The 19984-nt window shown below is 31.4% G+C and overlaps 3 protein-coding genes and 1 long non-coding RNA gene across 5 annotated transcripts; 1 reads left to right on the forward strand and 3 right to left on the reverse strand.

Annotated features, from left to right (window-relative positions):
- Positions 1-120: 120 nt before the first annotated feature.
- Positions 121-3543, reverse strand: LOC148233327 (uncharacterized). Its single transcript, XR_015810546.1, has 2 exons — positions 667-3543; positions 121-595 (listed from the first exon to the last, which is right to left on the reverse strand). It is a non-coding gene; the product is annotated as an uncharacterized LOC148233327 (long non-coding RNA).
- A 5279-nt stretch (positions 3544-8822) lies between these two features.
- LOC148233328 (phenoloxidase-activating factor 3-like) lies at positions 8823-12392 on the forward strand. The gene is made up of 8 exons (XM_088191011.1): positions 8823-9087; positions 9167-9199; positions 9655-9962; positions 10035-10185; positions 11426-11522; positions 11600-11802; positions 11862-12074; positions 12143-12392. Exons 1-8 carry the CDS (start codon positions 9039-9041, stop codon positions 12319-12321), a joined length of 1233 nt encoding a protein of 410 aa, XP_088047137.1. The 5' UTR covers positions 8823-9038; the 3' UTR covers positions 12322-12392.
- A 1051-nt stretch (positions 12393-13443) lies between these two features.
- Positions 13444-16909, reverse strand: LOC148233329 (uncharacterized). The gene is made up of 6 exons (XM_088190713.1): positions 16134-16909; positions 15910-16071; positions 15384-15650; positions 14294-14555; positions 13927-14189; positions 13444-13861 (listed from the first exon to the last, which is right to left on the reverse strand). Exons 1-6 carry the CDS (start codon positions 16907-16909, stop codon positions 13444-13446), a joined length of 2148 nt encoding a protein of 715 aa, XP_088046839.1.
- A 270-nt stretch (positions 16910-17179) lies between these two features.
- On the reverse strand, positions 17180-19191 carry LOC148233330 (JNK1/MAPK8-associated membrane protein). Of its 2 annotated transcripts, none has more exons than XM_088189617.1 (5): positions 19092-19191; positions 18751-19008; positions 18468-18680; positions 17926-18101; positions 17180-17853 (listed from the first exon to the last, which is right to left on the reverse strand). In XM_088189617.1, exons 2-5 carry the CDS (start codon positions 18984-18986, stop codon positions 17561-17563), a joined length of 918 nt encoding a protein of 305 aa, XP_088045743.1. In that variant the 5' UTR covers positions 18987-19008; positions 19092-19191; the 3' UTR covers positions 17180-17560. The 2 variants fall into 2 exon arrangements, with proteins under 2 accessions (XP_088045743.1, XP_088045742.1); XM_088189616.1 differs by having other exon boundaries at positions 18751-19027; positions 19092-19153.
- Positions 19192-19984: the final 793 nt, after the last annotated feature.

The following is a 19984-nucleotide window of genomic DNA, read 5'->3' on the forward strand; positions in this document are numbered from 1 at the left end:
TAACAATATTTTTGTTGATTTCGAAGACATATTATGAGCAATGATATATAATAGATTTAGAAACGAGTTTTACAAACTATCTAATGGCGCATGGAAGGGCTTTTAATAAAAATGATAGACCATTGAACTACTATTTATTTCTGACAACTCAACGAAGATTTTTGCAAGAGAGATGGGTGAGTATATCCCAGTGAACATCACAGCTTCCACTTTTTATCCAAAACAAACGCATACTGAACTGTTCTGAACTGAGGATGTGAGCTCCAAACATGCCCCCCGAATTCAATATATGAAAAATTCCTGCAAAATAATATATATTTGTCATATTATTTTATCATAACAAAATGTTGATATTATACTTATATAATCTAACATATTTGATACGATCTATAAATAATGAAAAATTGTTGTTACCGCTTTTATAATAAATAATAATTTTAAATGTAAATGGGAAAATTACTTACTTCGTAATTGCAATAATATTCGTCTGATTCCGATTCGAACATTTCAATCATGTCTTCGTTATTTGAGAAAAATTCTACACCTTTAAATTCTATAACCGATTTATCGGAATCATTATATCTTTTGGCCATCGCTATAAATATTATTTAAACTAAAGTTAGTTAATAATAAAATTATTTAATGAAATAAAAATAGTAAATATACTTGTTAAGTCGAAAAATAATTGAGAAGCGCAGTTATATTCTGCGCTTCAACGTAAATTTCCCGACAGAAGGCAAACAAATACTGACGCACGTTTGAAACGCCGTCTGATGCGTGCGTCAGAGCGTAAAGCACCTTGCCCTAACTCTCTCGCTCTGTCACTTGCACTTGTGCATCTCGCTCACAAACGTATCAGCGAACCCCAGCTTCCAATTTTTACACACATACATTCGCGCGTGCTAGAGCCGAATCACAGAAAGAAAGTCGTATACATCGCACGAAAATACGATTGTGTGTTGTTTTGGGAAACAACACACAATCGTATTTGAAAACTGCAGCGTATCGGCATACTTTGGCGAGTTTAGCAGAAGTCGATAACAATGCTGAAAATTATTTTCAGTCAAATAATTAAAATAATAATAATAATGTCAAAATCGGTATTTTTGCAATCCCTAGCCGGTACATATATAAACGAGCGGAAATATACACGGAGAATCATCTCACTTTCTCGGCAACCAGGCAACCAATGGTCCAGACACACGCCTAAATATATTTTTTTCAACATCCAGTCATTCAAAATAAATCTATTAAGATAATAATGTTATGATACACTTTTAATCGCCGCAATTAAAGCATACTGTCATTATCGTACCAAACCAAATTAACCAAAGATAATATGACAAAATAAACATATTTGCATACAATTTGAATGAAGCACAACTCAATTTACAATAAAACTGCGGCACCAATTCGGTACAAACGGGAAAAATATTCGGAAACCATCAGCAAAATTCCTGAGTGACCTATCTTTCATATTAGTAAAGTTTACTCATTTAGTATAAGTCAGTCTTAATCATTCATAAGCGTGTTAAAATCAAGCTAGTAAATAAAAGAGCACGTCACAATCTCATCGCCGTTCAGATAGTATACAACAACTACTGCGAAAGGACTGATTATATTTTTGTGCTAGTGTTTATGCTGAAAAAAATAAAAGTTTTGTGTTACTGTGCTTACTGGTTACATTGACCAATGTGATTAAAGGACGTAAGTACATTAAAAACAGGCGCGTACGATGAATACACTCCCTTTCGCTCGCTCGCGTGTTAAATAACGAGAGTGAATGAGAGATAAGGGCGTGCGTTACATGCGTTCCGCATGTAACGCACGCCTCTGGCCGATAAGGTAGATTAAAAACAGTTGCGCGTGTTATATTTTCTCAAGGCGATAAATATTTAATTCTTTATTATTAATGGCACGTACCTTTATCTGTCAAATGGTGTCCCCCTGTGTTTCATTTTAAATATAGAAACCTATTTTTTTTCAACTGTTATAACGCTTTATCGCAAGTCGAACTGACTCCCCCAATTATGAATACAGTCATCTTATAGTTTATGAAATCGACAGTTTATATTGTAGTGGAGGTAGTATTGTATGGGTAGCGTCGGGCCGGCGCCGGATGGATTCGTCCGGCACGTCTGAAATGGTAGGTACTAGCCCTTACAACACCATCCCTACTACACGGCGCCGGCCCGGTGCCGGGTGAATCAAAGGTCGATTCATCTGTTCTACAAAATTCTTTAATTAATAATTAAAAATTATGAATTTGTTAGTGTTCATATGTTTAATGAAAATATAATATTTATTGTCGCAAATAATAATAATAACTGACGTATCGATTTAGTTGCCAATCGCGGAATGGTCTGTGTGTTCATGTGGATATCAAAGTTGCTGCCAAATCGACGAGGTCGTAGAAGTAGATCGACTGTTTCTTGACGATTTCTCTCGTACAGATGCAAAACTGCAGATATTAGGGTAAGCTTTAATAATGTCGATGCCAGGACGCGCTTGTTGGCGTCAGCGTATCTATGCACTCTTTGCTTATTGATAAGTGTAGCTCGGGTTGTAAATTCGCCGACTTTTTTAATTACCAGTAATTTGGTGAAACTGTCAATAGAAACCGCTTTACCGTTTATTTTTCTTATAAAATATATAATTGAAAATAATACAAAAAAGACAATCAAGCATTACAAAAAATATTTGCAAATAAGACTTAATTCAAATAAGACTAAATTCAAACAATAGATTCAATAAAAAAAAACATTGAGAAAAATGTTAACTTGCATATATAAATAAATATTTTTAAAAAATTAGCACGCAAAAATATATTATATTTAAGGATTGAAATCTTAATTTTTATCTAATTTTTGGGTAAAAATAATACAGTTGCTAAATTGACTCTCGGGGTCGGTCGACGAGGAATTAGCTATATATGACGTAATATATGATTGGACACATATATCTCACAAGAATTAAATGTTTTTGAAGAGCTTCAAATGTGCTATTTAGACCAAATTTTCCAACCTGTTTTGCCTTTTGCTACAAGGCTCTATTGCTGTGTTTTATTATTTCAGTTAATATCGTCAAAATTTGCTTTTTTATCTTTCTTGAACACGAACGATTATGCAGATTAATATTAACTTAATCCATTTGTTTTGGGAGAATTTCCTCTTATGTTCATATAAAGTTTTAAACCAAATTTATATTTCGGCAACTTGTGCGTTAATTTAGAGATTTTTGTATGTGACTAGCTGTCATCTTGTTATTACAACTTATAATTGTTTTAATTTCTCTATGAAAGATTTGATCGCCTAGAACGTCGAGTGTAATAAGGAAAACTTGGTATTTAATTATAATAACGTGTTTTTGAAATAAGTACAGATATTTATATTATTATCTTTTCAGATAACATAATAGATAGAAATGTGAGGAAACTAAATTTGTAAATTAGCATCTAAAGTTTGTTCAAGTTTTTTTAAAAAATTCTAAATAATCAAAACTACAAAATTCAAGTCTATAAAAAATACATTTATATTTTTTCATTTATTCATAACCTATATTATTGTAAATATTCATTTAATATACAATAATTGAATCTTTTGAAAATAAGTTTAAAATTGTGAAGTTTTAAGGGATTGTATTTGAAAATAAAAAAAAACTTTTAGTTTATTGGTATTTATATTAAAGTTTTATTAATAACTCATAAATAATATTTAACGGTATTAAAATGAATTTATACATTTGCCCAATTTATTATAAGAAGAAATATGTTATTATATATTATATTATCAAATTCAAGAAAAATATTTAGTCAAAAACATACTCCTGTTTTATTTAATTGCAAATAATTGTAAATAATGTAAAATAATTGATAATATATCTAAAATCTAGATAAGTTAAGTATAGCACATATGTATTATACTTAAGCTAACAAAGAAAACCTCCAAGGATTCACATTTGTGTTAAATTAAATGATATAAACGGTCAATCTAGAATCTAGATCCTAGATAAGGTTCATAATAACAATCAAGAACGCGGTTATCTCTGAATGGGGGCGGCATAAGATGACATTTTTGTCATTTGCGCAAATAATTGTAATTTTTAGTCATTATCATCAACTGTGATACTATTATGTTTTTATTAATATTAATATTCACATGTTATTTTACATTAAATGAAAATGCTTCAGTGCCGAAAATTTTATATATAAATTATTTTTCTCATTTATTCACTGCTTTCTACAATTGATCTGCCGCATCTAGCGACAACCACCTCTCTTTTATCGTAGCGTATATCGCATAATGGCGAATTCATGGTTCATATTGGATAAATTCTGAAAATATACAGTCAATATAACCAACATATTTAATTATATTATCAATCTATGTATTAATTTTAATGTCTAATTTCAACAATTAAATTTAAAAATAGGTTAAAAAAATCAGAACGAAGCAAAATAATATTTAAAACCCAAAAAGTTGAGGGTCTGGTATTCGTACACTCGCTAGCTTCGGTACCTCACGACAGTGAGGTACCAACAGCTATTTATGTTATAAATAGCATACGTTATAATTATTTTTTAGCAAAATATCTAAAATTATAAAAGTGAAATTTAAAAAAATTGTACTTCAATCCTAAATTAGCATAGCACGTTATTCATTTCCCGGTCACAGTATTTTTTTACAAATAACTCAAAAACGCCTGGCACGGACCCACCTTTTTCTATGTAGCGGTATAAAAAATCTAACTGTTAAAAATATTCGTTAATGAAAATAGGGTTTTAAAAGGTCACACGATCTTGAAGGGTAATTCACAGAAATTATGCGCTAATCGAATGTTTCCTTCAATAAATTGATTGTGGTGCACACTGTGTGTATGTTGCGTCGTCTTGTTGAAACCAAAGCTCTTCCACATGAATGCAATTCAACTGGGGAACGAAAAAGTCAGTAATAGCGCTCTCCATTGACAGTAACATTCTGGCCGGCATTATTTTTTAATAAATATTGACCAATGTTTTCACCAATCCATAAAGCACACGAAACAGTGATTTTTTGTGGTTGTAACGGCGTCTCAATAATGGCTTGTAGATTTTCTTCGCTCCAAGTGCGGCAATTTTGCTTGTTGACGTAGCCATTTAAGCAAAAATGAGCTTCATAGCTGAACAAAATGTTGTGGTGGAAATGAAGATCAAGAGCAATCTCGTTTTCGGCCCATTCACCTAACATACGATGCACACGGTGGTCAAGTGGCTTCAATTCTTGCACGGGCTGGATCTTGTAAGCTCGTAAACCAAGATATTTCCGCAAAATGTGGATTGATACAGCTCCAATTGCTGTGCACGATGGCGAATCGACTCATTCAAGTCGTTCGGTGCGCTCTGTACGACGTCTCTGCGGATACGTGTTATTAATTAGAGTATGCGCGATGCGAAAGCGATCCATGATTATTCGAATCACTTGTTCGGATGGATATTTATGTCGACTGTAAAATGGACGTAGCGCACGTTGAGTTTCGCGAACTGAACCACAAAAAGGACAAATCATCAACTGTCAAATTGGCTGTGGCTGGAAAAACTGTTGCTAATTCGAAAAAAAACTTCCTTTACATACACAATAATCACTAATTAATACATAAAATTTGTTTTTCGAAATTACCTAGGTTAATATCTTATACAATATTCTCAATTGATAGATCTCATCTCACTTAAATTTAATTGGTGCACATCCTTCCGGTTATGGTACTAAGAACACGTTAAACTATAAACGATGATTCATTTCGATATTTTTATCTACAGATCGGATTAAAATCGCGAATTAGCATAAATGTTTAAATTAATATATTAACGGGCAAAAGGAAAATCGCTTCTTTATAAATAATAACCGGTTTGTTAGGTTCTGGCAGAACGACTATGGGTTTTTCTATAATACACAATACAGACACATACCTGTCTCAAGAAGCGTTGTCTGGCAGTGTATTACAAGGTTTCCGAGAATTATTTAATGCACAACTTTCAAGCAGTCGAATGTGTATTTCCCAAGCGAAATATTAAAAAATTCTGTTTTTTTGTGCAATCAACATGAATATAATCAGTTTGGCGACACGGAAATTTGTTTTGAAGACAATTGTTCCGGATCATCCTTGAAATTATCATTAAATATAAATATGAATCATATAACATGTCTAAAAATATTGCTTATTCGATTCATTCGTAAGAATATGCAAACAAATATTTGATATTTGTCCAAGGCAATCTAATACTGAGACAATACTTTATAGTTGTGTGATTAAATATTACACAACAATTCACTTGCATAATAAAACGATATATTTTTTAAGCTAAGAACAACAAATTCCGCACATGAGTTTTAATATTTTATACTAAAGTAATGATGAATATTTTATAGTTATTATTATAAGATAAAATTTCATTTTATAATAACAATAATAAAATATTAAATAGATGAGCACAAACCGGTATATGTTACTGCGCACGAATGACACAAATTAACATTGCACTTGAACTGAATAATTACGTTTTCACATACATTGGATAATAAGATTACTGTTTACGAAATAGGTTTTGAAAAACAATTATAAACAAGTAAAATAGCATATTTTATTAGTAGTGCAGACGAGTTATAACTTTCATAATTCATTTATTTACCAAATTGCTTGACACCAAGCGCATGGTAAATAATCAAGGTTCGAAGATAAGCGGTCGTCAACAGTTGTACAATATATTTGATTAAATTTTCGAATGAATTTTTAAGTTTGTATAATTATTTCTGGCACCGGCAATAACATACCAATACTATTGCTATGCTCTCGGCCGAGTCACTCGGCCGAGTACTATTAGATATAATAGGTGTACCGGAAAAGAATGTCGTTTTTTTTGTTATCACTTTTAAGTGGTCAGTTGTGCTTCATCAGTTGAACTTTTACAACGTGTTCTGTGTTGTTTCTCTGACTACGTATACCTGGAGTGTATTAGGACTTTTAAACAAAAAAAATTACAACCCTATATACAATGGAGAGCTTTGTACCGAATGAGAAATTTATTCGAAATTTTATGCTTTATCATTTCATGAAGAAAGAAAGTGCAACACGTGTTACAAAAAATATTTGTGATTTACTGGGAGATATTTTGAATGTTCGTAAACGCCAGAGGTGGTTTAAGCAATTTAAATCCGGCAATTTTGATCTAAAAAATAACCCTGGAAGTGGTCGACCTGTTAAAGTGGATTTCGATGTTTTAACTGAGATGATTCAGCAAAATCCATCTTCAACGATTCAAGAACTCGCGGAGCAACTCTGATGTTCATGGTCAAGCGTGCAAGAACATATCAAAAAAATCAGCAAGACGTGGAAACAAGGAAAATGGATACCTCATGAATTAAGTGAAAAATCTAGGTGAGCGTCTAAACGCGTGCACTGAGTTATTGGAATTAAATACCAAAACTCCATTTCTACAACATCTTGTAACTGGTGACGAAAAATGGGTGCTGTATTCAAACCAAGGACGCAAGAAACAATGGCTTTCAAAGGGCCAGGTACCAAAACCCACCCCTAAGCCCGGGCTCACTGCAAAAAAAGTTATTTTGTCTGTTTTGTCGGACTGCAAGGGAATAATTTATTTTGAAACATTAAAACCCGGACAGACAATTAACGCCCAAATGCATTGTGATCAACTAGAGCGTTTAGATGCAGAAATAAATAAAAAAAGACCTGCACTGGCTAATCGTTAAATGCACAAAATTGTTTTATTAAAAAGACGACATTCTTTTCCGGTACTATGAGTTCAGACTGGGTGAACTAGACGCAAGATTGACACCTTTATCCGTATTGGTGTCCATGTGCCTTTTTACTAGGAGCATTGAAATATAATTCATTGCATTTTTGGCGTAGCGTCCACTCAATGCGGCACTTTTTAAAGTTGCTAATGGGCGGTGTTAACAATGCCATAGAGTCACGATAGCGTCCCCTATTCTTGCCCATTGCGGCCATAACGTCAGCACTTGAGAAAGCTCCTCTTGCACGAGCCATCCAACTTCTGAATGAGCTTGCGAAACACAAAGATGTTTTCGGCAATAGTTATCTATTTTCATACTTTCTATTTTCTATTTTCATACTTTCTTATCTCTCAAATATAAACTGTATATCCTATAATTTAAATTAAGTATTTCTTTCTTCAAATAATTCACTTTTTTCTAAGAGGTTCATCAAACCTAGCAATAAAATGATGTTTTTATTCTGACTGAAAATAACTTAAATTTGTTTCTTTGTATCACACTTATTCTTAAGGTCAATTTTAATTTTCAATAAGCAATATAATAGCTTGCTAGGAAAATTATAATTTATTACCTTAAAATTAAAATACATTTCATCTAAGTTTTAGGCAAAATAGTTCTCTCTCTATTTTAAATTAAAATATTTTGCGTAGTTCGGTCACCCCTGATATTAAGTAAGTATATCTTAATATACCATAATAATGGGCCACAATAAAAAAAGTAATTACAATTTAATTTTAAATATTATGTCAAAGCAGAAATTTGTAATAAAAATCAATGCTTATTGAAAAACTAGATCTAGCAAAGAATAACTAATAAGTGCTACATTTTTGTATCACTATTTTTTCTCAACTTCCTTTTATTATGTGTTACATAAAATAATTTTCTCTCTCTAATATATTTCTTTCAATGTTCTTTTTTTTATTTTTTCATCTACCTACAACCAAATATTCATTCTGATTTGACACTCGTACTAAGATCATATTTTTATTGCATAATTTATTTGTTATTGTCCGATGTTTGCCACCTCTGAATTCAAGCTAGCGATGCAGAATCATGCTTTGTATATATCTCCTACAAACAGTTGACCGAACACAGCTTCGACACGAGCTGTGATTTCCTGTTTCTTACAAAATAAACAAAAAATTAAATCCGTCTCTGCTGTATTTAAAATTTGTCTCGTTAGTCATGCTTCAAAGACAGACTCAGACGGAGGTCAACTTGGTTTTACGACACTAAACGACTATCAAAATGAGCAGAATATATCTACTAAATGTTTTTACCTTCATCTTCTTTTCGGGTAAGCTACAAATTTAATACGTAACTATTCTAAAATCATTCATATTACACTTAAAAACTGAACATTTCTACATCAACAGAACATACTTGTCTGCCTGCATCAATCAATGATGGTGAGTAAAAAAATATTGACAGGTGTACAAATGAGTTTTTACATATTAAATCACGACTCAAGATGTTCCTTAAAATTTTCTCTTGCTCGCTTCCAATTTAAATTTTGTGTCGCAGTGTCTAATGTAATTTAGATTTGTAAGATTATATTAACATATATAACATCTAAAATCAATATATGTATGTATGTATATATTAGAAATAAACTAGTAAAAATGTATAATATATATGAGAAATAAACTAACATATTTTAATTTGTCTGAAATATGACTTTAAAATGCTTCTGTTAAAAAAATTGCCTGATTTTTAAAAAGATGCTCATATTCCCTACATTTCTGCATATTAAAAAAGTTTTCAATATTTTTTTAATAAAAAATAAAATAAATAACTCATTTGTAAATCTAATATTATTTCTACATATAAATTATTTTATAATGCTCAATATTTTTCATGAAAGGTGGAATTAGACCTTGGGAGGTGGAGTCTTTTGGCTGTTCAAGCAATTGGGAATGCGTTTCCGTTTCAAATTGTTATGGAATAGTGGATCTCCAAGATCACACTGCATACCCATGCAGTAACTACGGAGAGCCTTTGAAGATATGTTGCCCCCCAGCAACCACAATATCACCTGCACTCTCGGGCGAATCCATTAAAGTATCCACTTCTTCTCCATCAGTCACAACTAAAAAAGCCAAACCTAGCAAGCCAACAACGACCACGACACCAAAAACTACTACTTTGCGTCCGTCTACTCCGGCAAATATTGTATGTGTTATAACAATAATGGATTATCTAAACTCCACAAAATGTATTCTATTAATTATTTATTTATTATAGTCTGCATGGTCAAAGCTTCCGAAAGAACTACGTAACAAAACTCAACTCCTTCCGACCACTTGTGGAATACATGTTCTTGAAGATAGAATCATCGGCGGAAACAATACTGAAATAGGACAATTTCCATGGATGGCGCTCATAGGAAGTGAAAGTACTTTAATATAATCTTAAAGGAGTATTTTGCTTTGAATCTCAAAATCAGAATTACTAATTATATGCAAATAGTCAGTTCTGCCACTAGTATTATGCTATATGATTAATCAGATGAGCTAACCGCAGATTAATAATCAAGGATTTATTTCAATATGATATCATATGCCATGAAACACATCTACAATGTCACACATTCAACACTCTTATCTTTACAATATATCTTATATATAATTGCTACTAAAGCAGCATTTACATTTATATAATCTTTTCCACTGCTGTATTTCAATTTTTTATCTTAACCTTGCCAAAATATATTCAAATAATCATTCCACCTCTTATTATGTTCATAAGGATGAAAAACAACTGTCTGAATATATAAAATGCTATATTCAATTTTATTTTATACGGTATGTACGTAATGAGTCACTCGTCCGCAGGCTGAAAAGGAGTGTTACTACAATGCGATCCTCCTAACCTGTGTGGTTTTGAAAAAAGTTTTTAACTCCATTCTAAAAATTTTGTTCCGTTTTAAGATTGTTCCAGAACGAACGTTCTGACCTCCATTAGTTAATATTTTGCAAATAGCATCTGCTTGGAAGAAAATGTTTCTTCCACAGAATACCGAGTGCCATTTCTTTGCTCACCTAATATGAATTGTATATTTCGTCGAGTTCAGGGACGAAGATAGGTAAAGATTTCTTGAATACGCTGATCTATTTAATTATTGAATGGGTACTATCCCATTATTGTTTGTATGTATTACTCTTAACAAATATTTTACTTTGTATAAGGCAACATCTAAAATCCCATTGTTTATTTACATGCTAAGGAATACAATATTGAGTGGTACTTTAATATAAAAGGAATAACGCTTCCACAATAACAGCCGAGGCCCAACTAACATGAGAAATGACTGGCAATACAATTCTATGTGAATTATAACCTGCAAGCAACTTTTTTCTTCACTGAGCATTAGCTTAGTTGATTCATATTAAAAATGTGACTATTTTTGAGTTATGTGAGTCTCCAATCCGTCCAGCAACTCTCTCACTCAACAGCGCTTAAACTATACATACTTTTATTAAAAAATAAACATAGAACGAGCCAGTCATCCACGAAGATGGAGTCCTATGCAATTCTGGAACCAAAATTTGCTATTGCTACAATAATATTAATAACCTAATTTCTTATATTATATTATCCAAGTATAAACATAATTTATTTTTTTATTTTTTCAGTTAAAGGCATTGTTCAATTTTGGTGTGGTGGTACACTTATTAACAAAAGATATGTACTTACTGCTGCACACTGTATACAAGTCGGATCTTTGAAACCGTACATGCTCTAATTATTCACTTACTTTATAAACTACATTACAAAAATTAATACATATTAAAAATGGTACATTTCAGAACAATTATCAGACTTGGAGAATGGGACGTCAGTAGTGAAAAGGACTGTGTGATTGTACAGAATGGGGAAGATTGTGCTGCTCCTCCAGTGGATTTAAAAGTCGAAGAGATGAAAGTGCACGAAAGATTTGGTGACAGAAGCTTGCCAAGTTTCCAAAATGACATTGCTCTAATTAGAGTCGCTCAAGACGTAGACTTCACATGTACGATTCCTGCATTATATTAAAACTGTTGTTTAATATAAATAGATATTTGTTTTCAGATTTTGTGAGTCCGATTTGTTTACACCCTGTTAATGTGAGATCTAAGGAATATACGATTTCCGGTTGGGGTGTTTCTGAAGTTGAATCTGTTATACCGAACCCTATATTACAAAGAGCCAAAGTATCACTATTCGACTTTAATGAATGCAATTCAGTAGCACCTGCCGAAATCAGACCGCTTGCTAAAAGTCAATTTTGTGCAGGAGGTGGAGGTATTAAATTAAATCATATATTATAATATAAACAATAAAAATATTATCTACATTATCTTTACTTTTAGTTGAAAACACGTGCAAAGGTGACAGCGGAGGTCCACTTACATATATGGAAAATGGTCAAATATTTTTAAAAGGAATAGTATCATTAGGAATTACTGGCAAATGTGAAGATGACGGAAAACCTGCAATTTACACTGAAGTGACGTCCTATATTAAATGGATATTAACGAATATTCGATGATTATTCTTTACGAATTAATATATTATTTGTAATATAAACGAAATAAAAATATTATTTAATTTACACAAGAACCTTTTATTATTCATATAATCAATTAATACATGTAAAATATTAATCAATAAATAATAACAAAATATTACATATTTTAAATGAGTTTGATTGATATAAATATTATCAAAACATACAGAAAAAATATTAGGTTGAAATATCAAAGAAAACAAAAACAGATGTTTAGCGCAGTTAAACATCTGTATACACTACACCAACCATGTGCCATGCCAAGCTGCTTCCAGAAACCAGATAAGGGGTGACTCATCGATGAAACTGCTCTTTCGGCGAACCATATATAAGGTTCAGAAAATAGTAGTATGAGTAGTATCAGGCGGATTGAGGATGAATAATGTTGTAATTGAATACTATTTTTTTTAATTAGAAAAAACTTTTTTTTATATTACACGCATAAAATTTTAATGCAAAGAACTGTAATACATAATCAGCTATTTTAATTATAAAACATAATTATAGATCATACAATTTATAATATAAAAAAATACAACTTACGGCTGACATAATAACAAAATTACCACTTACTTGAGCATATTTTGAAAAATTTACTATATTTTTTATATACGTGTAATTCTCTATGGGCTGAAGTTCATTATAAGAGAATTTTTATACCAAAGTAGCATTTAAAAGACCGTGAATGAAATTCGTCCCATAATGCTCTTTGTCGTATGTCTTTTGGGGTTCATCTGATTTCGATTTAAAAAATATAAATGCAATTACATATTCTGTAACTTTTAAATTAAGCGGTTAGTAATATTATCAATATCTGGTCATCAACTTTGTCATAAAAAGACAGTAAAGTTAAAATATAACTAAATATGCTATCTAATTTAAAAACATGACACTAAATATTATTTCATTGAAACGTAGTTAATTTTCGCTTATACATATAAGCATTAAAATGTTAATGCACAAAAAATTAAAAGTAAATGTAAAAAATTTTCCCAATAAAGTACTATTTTTATTAATTAAAAAATAATTAAATGCGACATCTTCGGAGAATTTGATATTATATTAATTAATACTAATTTCACGAACACTTCACAATCACAACATTTATTTATCTTTGCTTTCGAAAGCTTCTTTAATATTTTCTGGTATTTCATCGCTTGATTTAGAATTTGTATCATCATCATCATCTTTATATGAATAATTATCAATATCGTCTATGATGGTCTCCGCCATTTCATTAATCGACACTTTTCTAGAACGATTTGGAGATGTTATGTTAGACATCAGACTGTTTTTACTCAAAGCGCTCCTCGGCTTAGTCACATTCTGCTCTAAAATGTCTGCATATTTAATATTGGACCTCATTTCGCTAAGTCTTCGAGGACTGTACGACCGTTCGAACATCATCGGCTGACAATGCACTCTACCGTACATTAACTCCATTTCGTGAAGAAATTGCTCGCGTCTCAACCTCTCCTCGTCCCTTCTCATCTGAAGTCTCATAGCCAAATCATCTGCATGACTAACACGAAAATTATTGCATATTTAAAAGATGTGAGCGATATTGTACTGTTTTAAAAATCCAACCTGTACTTGAGCGATTTCCAGGCAGGTTTTTGCCTAAGTACGCTATCTCTCCACTTCATTTCGGATTGAAATCTCTCCTCTTCAAGCTGTTTTAACATTTCAGATTCTAACTTTTTCTTACTCGATTCTATCCTCAACACTGATGCCAAGTTCGATTTGTTTATAGAGCTCATATCTAGATCGGAACGAGGACGAGTCGCATATCCCGAAGATGGAGTAATCGTATCACTACTGTTCGAACCATATATTCTTCTCAGATCATTCTAAAAATAATTTCAATAAATTTATTAATAATCATCAAATAATACGGTCTTTTTTTATTGCAAATTGATTTTTATATTTCACTTTTTTAACGTATTATAATTACCTCATAATTATTTTTTTTACTATTATAACTATCCATGATATCCTCTGCTTTATCTTCAATGTATTCATCTGGTAAATATTTCTGTCTTACCTTAGATTTTCTTTTAGGCTTTTTTCTAATTTCATCATCAACATGGCTCAAATCACCGTTATGATATCTACGACAAGATGAAGAATGACAATCTTGTTCCCTTTTAGCCATCGAAGGAGGTAATGATGCCGTTTTGAGCATTTCTTCAGCACGAATTCTACGATTCATTGCCCTAAGAAAAAAATAGTTAAATAAATATTAATAGATATTATAAATAAATATTAAAGAATAAACATATATATAAGTGGGTATGTGTTGTTTCATACATACGTTTTTACGAAAAAGTGTAGTAAACATATAATAAAAATACCCTTGAATTAGGAAGATGATGTTTCAGTCTGAGGATAACAAATCCTCAATCTGGAATATGCAAATACTTCTCTAATCTCCAAATCTATGACCGATCAAAAAGTCACTTTATCAGGTCAGAAGAGAAAGAAATATACTCATTCTCATGTCTTGTATATTTAATACAGAAAATTTAACTTTTTTCTTTTTAAAAAAAAAAGTTAAAGAAAAAATACATTCCAAAAATCGATAGATCAAATAAAGAATACCATCGGCATGTACGTCATTTCAGCTTTTTTCAGGGGGGAAGGGCAAAGGTTGACCAGTCACTGGACGTTTTTTTAATATTTCTATTTTATTAAGATTCATATTATTTCATTAAATGACATTCATTTTCCTGCAAATTAAAGAGGGTCTCTATTTAAAATCCGCATCAAAAGCAATAAAATTGTGACAGCACAGCACCATTTTATTGCTTTTGACGTGGATTTTTGACTTCAGAGAAGGGATTATCATTTTTTGCGCCTTTCTATTGGCCAAAATATTGTCCTATCCATAATATTTTATTAAAAGTCTTGATATGAACACTAGATAGCCGTTCAAATATATTTTCCTCCAACGTCAAACCCAAACACTCGTCAATAAATAAGTAACGTTTTGCGCGGACTTCAATACCAATACATTTACTACCAAATCACAACATATATCATACCGGTAGAAGTCATCCTCTCGCATCTTCTCATACACATAATTGCTGAACAAGTGTTTTGGCACTGGTTTTGCCTTAAAATTCTTCTTCCGAGCCAAAAGAGTATCGTCGGACGAAGAAAACGACGCTAATTGTGGATTCGATCTACAAAGTCGATGGCAACCCAAGAATCTACTTCCGGTACCAAATTTCTCTTCTCTCTCCGTGAAAGAAAACAGTTTCATTTGAGCTTGTAGTTCGGCTTTAGATTGAAGTTTAGTCATAGCTCTTCTACAAATTATTTAATAGCATTTAACGTTAAAAAAGAAAAGACATTTATGTATGTAAAAATAATTTACCTTTTATTTCTCGACATTTTTTTAACACTATGTCATCTATAAACATAAAAAAAATGCAAATAATATATTTAAAAATAAAAGTGTATTTCATAATAAGCTAATAATTAAAATTAAATATTATGTAATTAAACTTATGGTACAAAAATAAAATACTGTGCCATTTATAAATAATTTAGTATCAAAAGTAAAACCTCAATTCTTGATCTTCCATTATTTTATCAAAGAGAGGAATTCGCGATTCTATCGGCACTGGATTCGCCCTGAACATCTTAGACTTTTCCTTTTTATACATCTTAGTCTCTAGCTCTTTTGAATAATCCTTCAGTTTATTTATAATCTTGCTATCAATATCTCTAAAAATATTAATCCATTTTAACTATTTAATTAAAAGTTAAGATTTAAATAAAAAATTAACCTCCGAGACACCGACAATGGAATTGGAGAATACATCTTTTTATAAGGACTTGAAGGTACACTATATGATTTCTTTGAAAAGTTGTCGTTCTCAAAGTTGCTTAAAAACTTATTATTGTCGTCATAATGTACAAAGTCATACTTAGATGCCGATTCATTAATCCACGATTCTAGATAAGTAGGGCTACAAATTTTATCTTGAGATTTGATACTAGATCGAGAATTTTTTCTTTGAACGTTCTCTACGTTGAACTTTATTTTGTCACAATTGCTCGATTTGGCGGTATCTTTTATGTGAATATCGTTAGATATAAAAGAATCAGTGTCTAACTCCAACACGTTTTTGGTATCAATATACTTTTCTATGACATTATCGTATTTGTTATAAGATTTGGATAACGAACCACATTTATCATTATCTAGTGGTGATGTTTGGCAAGATCTTTTTAAATGTACACCGCTAGGAATCGGCCGTGTGGAATCGTCATTATTCAACAGAAGTCTATGCTTATTTTCTTTTAAACTTTGTAGCTTCGAATAGAACTCTCTGTTCGATAAATGAGTGACGTCTTTATAATCAGGTATGCTCTTGTAAAAATCTTTAAACGATAGCATTTTTGAGTCGTCCTTAGAAGACTCGCTCAGATAATTCGGCTTGTGGTTTTCGGGATCTTTGTATTTCTTTCTCTCGTATGAAGCCGATGGTAACTTATTATTCGGATTCACTGGCACTTTTATACAAGAGTTCTTTAAAACGGTATTTGTGTGTAAACCCATTTCTGTTTTATGCAAATTAAACTGACAAAGGATGTGTGTTGTACAACAGTAACTATGGAGACAAATTGAAATATTGATTTGGTAAGGTGTAAAAAAAATATGTTTCTCAGTGGCAACACTATTCATTATTAGAACATTTATTTTATGCATTATTGATTTTTTTATATTTATAAGGGAGACTAATGTTTATTATAGGTTAAGAATAAAACAATATTGATAATAATTTAATTTAATATAAATAAATTATAACATTAAATAATTTTATCATTATTTTCTATATAAAAAACATAATTTACATTAAAAAAAACCATGAATACTTCAAATTGACTAATCAAAGTATTCATGCTAACCACATATGTACATATATTTTAAAATTCCCGAACTTTTAACACATTATGTCAATACAATGTTGTAGTAATAATTCCGCTTACCATTTATTGTAAACCGAAACTAAAATTCATACTGAAATTCAACACGATTGAATTTGACCAAGAAACAAAACTACTTGAAGAAATAAAAATAGTGTTTGAATCGGTTTATTTCAAGACATCAATGCTGATCAAGATATTCGAAAACATTTGTAAAAAATGCATCTTTGTCACATCTTTAAAAAGACTATTTTTCCCATTGCAAAATTTATAAATTAATTAACTAATCACTATGAACTTTAGATGGATCTGTAAATTGTGCAGTGAGGATATAAAACGCAGCCGGTGCCGGCACAAGTATCAAAAAAGCACTATGCAAGACCGGATCGCGGAAACCAGTTACCGATATGATTCCGTAAGCGTGAAGCAACCAATGACCGAAAAGAATAACTGCATTTCGAACGTCTGTTACCGAAGACAATAACAATGCTTTTGTAGATTGGTCTATCTTGAAAGAGAAGTATGAAGCTGAAGACATCATTGATAGAATTATTATAATATACGGATAGGAATAATCTGAAATTAATAATATGTACGTATTAATATTAAATCATTATTTAAAATATAGTTTATAAATAAATATATTACATATTAAACCGGCAGCCACCGCGTGCACTAAAACGAGTATCGGTAAAAAATATAAGGCGTAATATACGGCCAATGTCGAATGACGTGGAAGATTGAAACAGAGAGCACAAAATATGCATCTCACTAAAAGTAGAAGTACTATACATAAACTGTACATTATCAACACTAACGTATATCTGAAATTAAAAAATATTATCATAATAATCATCATTAATTATAAGACAAAAAAATATATAGTCAGTTTAGAAGAAGACTTCTATATGAAACAATTGGAAATGCCTAATATTTTTATGTTCAAAAGAAATCGCTTAATAGCTTTTGTGTCAGTCAAATCAGGACATCATTTTGAACAAGAGCGTCACATGTTAGTTATGCCTTAACTTTTATAAAAACATCACTCCTTTTATGTTACAGTAACACTTAAAATTTCATTCAGTGAGTCTATTATACATAAGATCCCGAAATAAATTAAAAAAGTTTTAATTATTTTAAATGTGTTGTCATAGTATTCTTCCAAAGCGACGACATATTTAATTACTCACAGTGGATAAACTGCCTCTTGAGTACAATGTAACGTAGTTTCATAATTTGGCGTGGGATTGTGTAACAATGTATACCAATCGGACAAACCGACGACTTTACACGAGTTGAAATTAAGCGATCCTATTGGATCTGAAAGCAGCAAAGTAATAACGCAAGCCATCATAACTTCAAAAAACGCACACGCATGTAGTGCTAAAATGTCTCGTGTAAAACTGCAACGAAATAAAATAATAATAAGATTTTAATATACATATGTATACATTAAATTTTTTTAAATATTACCTCTTTTTCTTTGAAACCATATCAATGAAAAACCAATGTAATACTAAAACTAATAGAGCCATAAATCCAAGATACATCCAATCATATAGTGTGGGTTCAAATTCGCATGGTACACAATGGCTCGACAGATTTGTCCTGAAGCCCCTCGGACACGCCCCGCAAATGCCCCACGTTCCATTACCCGACTGTATCCTACCGCAGTAGATTCCAGGGCAGGTTTGAGTGAAAAGCAACATTTTGATTGTTCAATGTTCACATCTACAAATGTTATAATATACTGTGATATTGCATTATTTGTCATGCAATCAAATCGATGCGAATATTTATGTTAAATCACTTACATTACTTCATTTGTGCCGTTTAATAAAGATAAATAACAAGCGGTGTTGAAGCAAGATGTCACAATAACATTTGACAGATAATGTTGTCAACCGTTAAATTAACTTCAAATAAAAATTAATTTATAGTGGGGTAATACCGAACAGATTAATACAATAATATAATTCTGAAAAGGAAATATGTTTTGACCGCGGATGGCACATAGATGTCATCAAAAAAATCGCCAATTGAGCCTTGTATACCGCTTTATCAGAGAATTTTGCAAGAGAGAGATGGGAAGTATATCCTCTTTTCTTTAGCACAGATTCACTTGTAAGTGTGCAAGCGAGATGCACAAGTGCGTATGAAAAAGCGAAAAAGCTCACACTCTGATTCGCTCTAACGCACGCATCAGACGGCTTTTCAATCGTGCGTCAGTATATATTGCCTGTCGTTGGGAGAGTTACATTGAAGCGCAAAATATACCTGAGCTTCTCAATTATTTTTCGACTTAGCAAGTATATTTAATATTTATACTTTGTTAAATAATTTTAATATAAATTAACTTTAGTTTAAATAATATCTATAGCGATGGTTGAAAGATAGAATGATTGCGATGAATCGGATTTCGAATTCGAAGGTGTATAATTTCGAAAATGTTTGAATCAAAATCAGAAAAAGATTCTTGCAGTTACGAAGTAAGTACTTTTCACATTTACAAAAGCAGTAACAGCAAATTTTCATTTTTTTTAGTTCATAAATAATTTAAAAAATCACACAAGTGAAGGGGCGCCGAATAGAAATTTCGCCCACGGGCGCAAACTAATTTAGCTACAGCACTGCACCAGACTTAGAATGTGCATGTGGGAACGAATCAAAAACAAAACCACACCATATGATTTATTTTGTAATTTAC

Source organism: Plectrocnemia conspersa, unplaced genomic scaffold, assembly GCF_051122295.1.
Source record: "Plectrocnemia conspersa isolate PC_06_02 unplaced genomic scaffold, ASM5112229v1 ptg000008l, whole genome shotgun sequence".
NCBI classification, from domain to species: Eukaryota; Metazoa; Arthropoda; class Insecta; order Trichoptera; family Polycentropodidae; genus Plectrocnemia; species Plectrocnemia conspersa.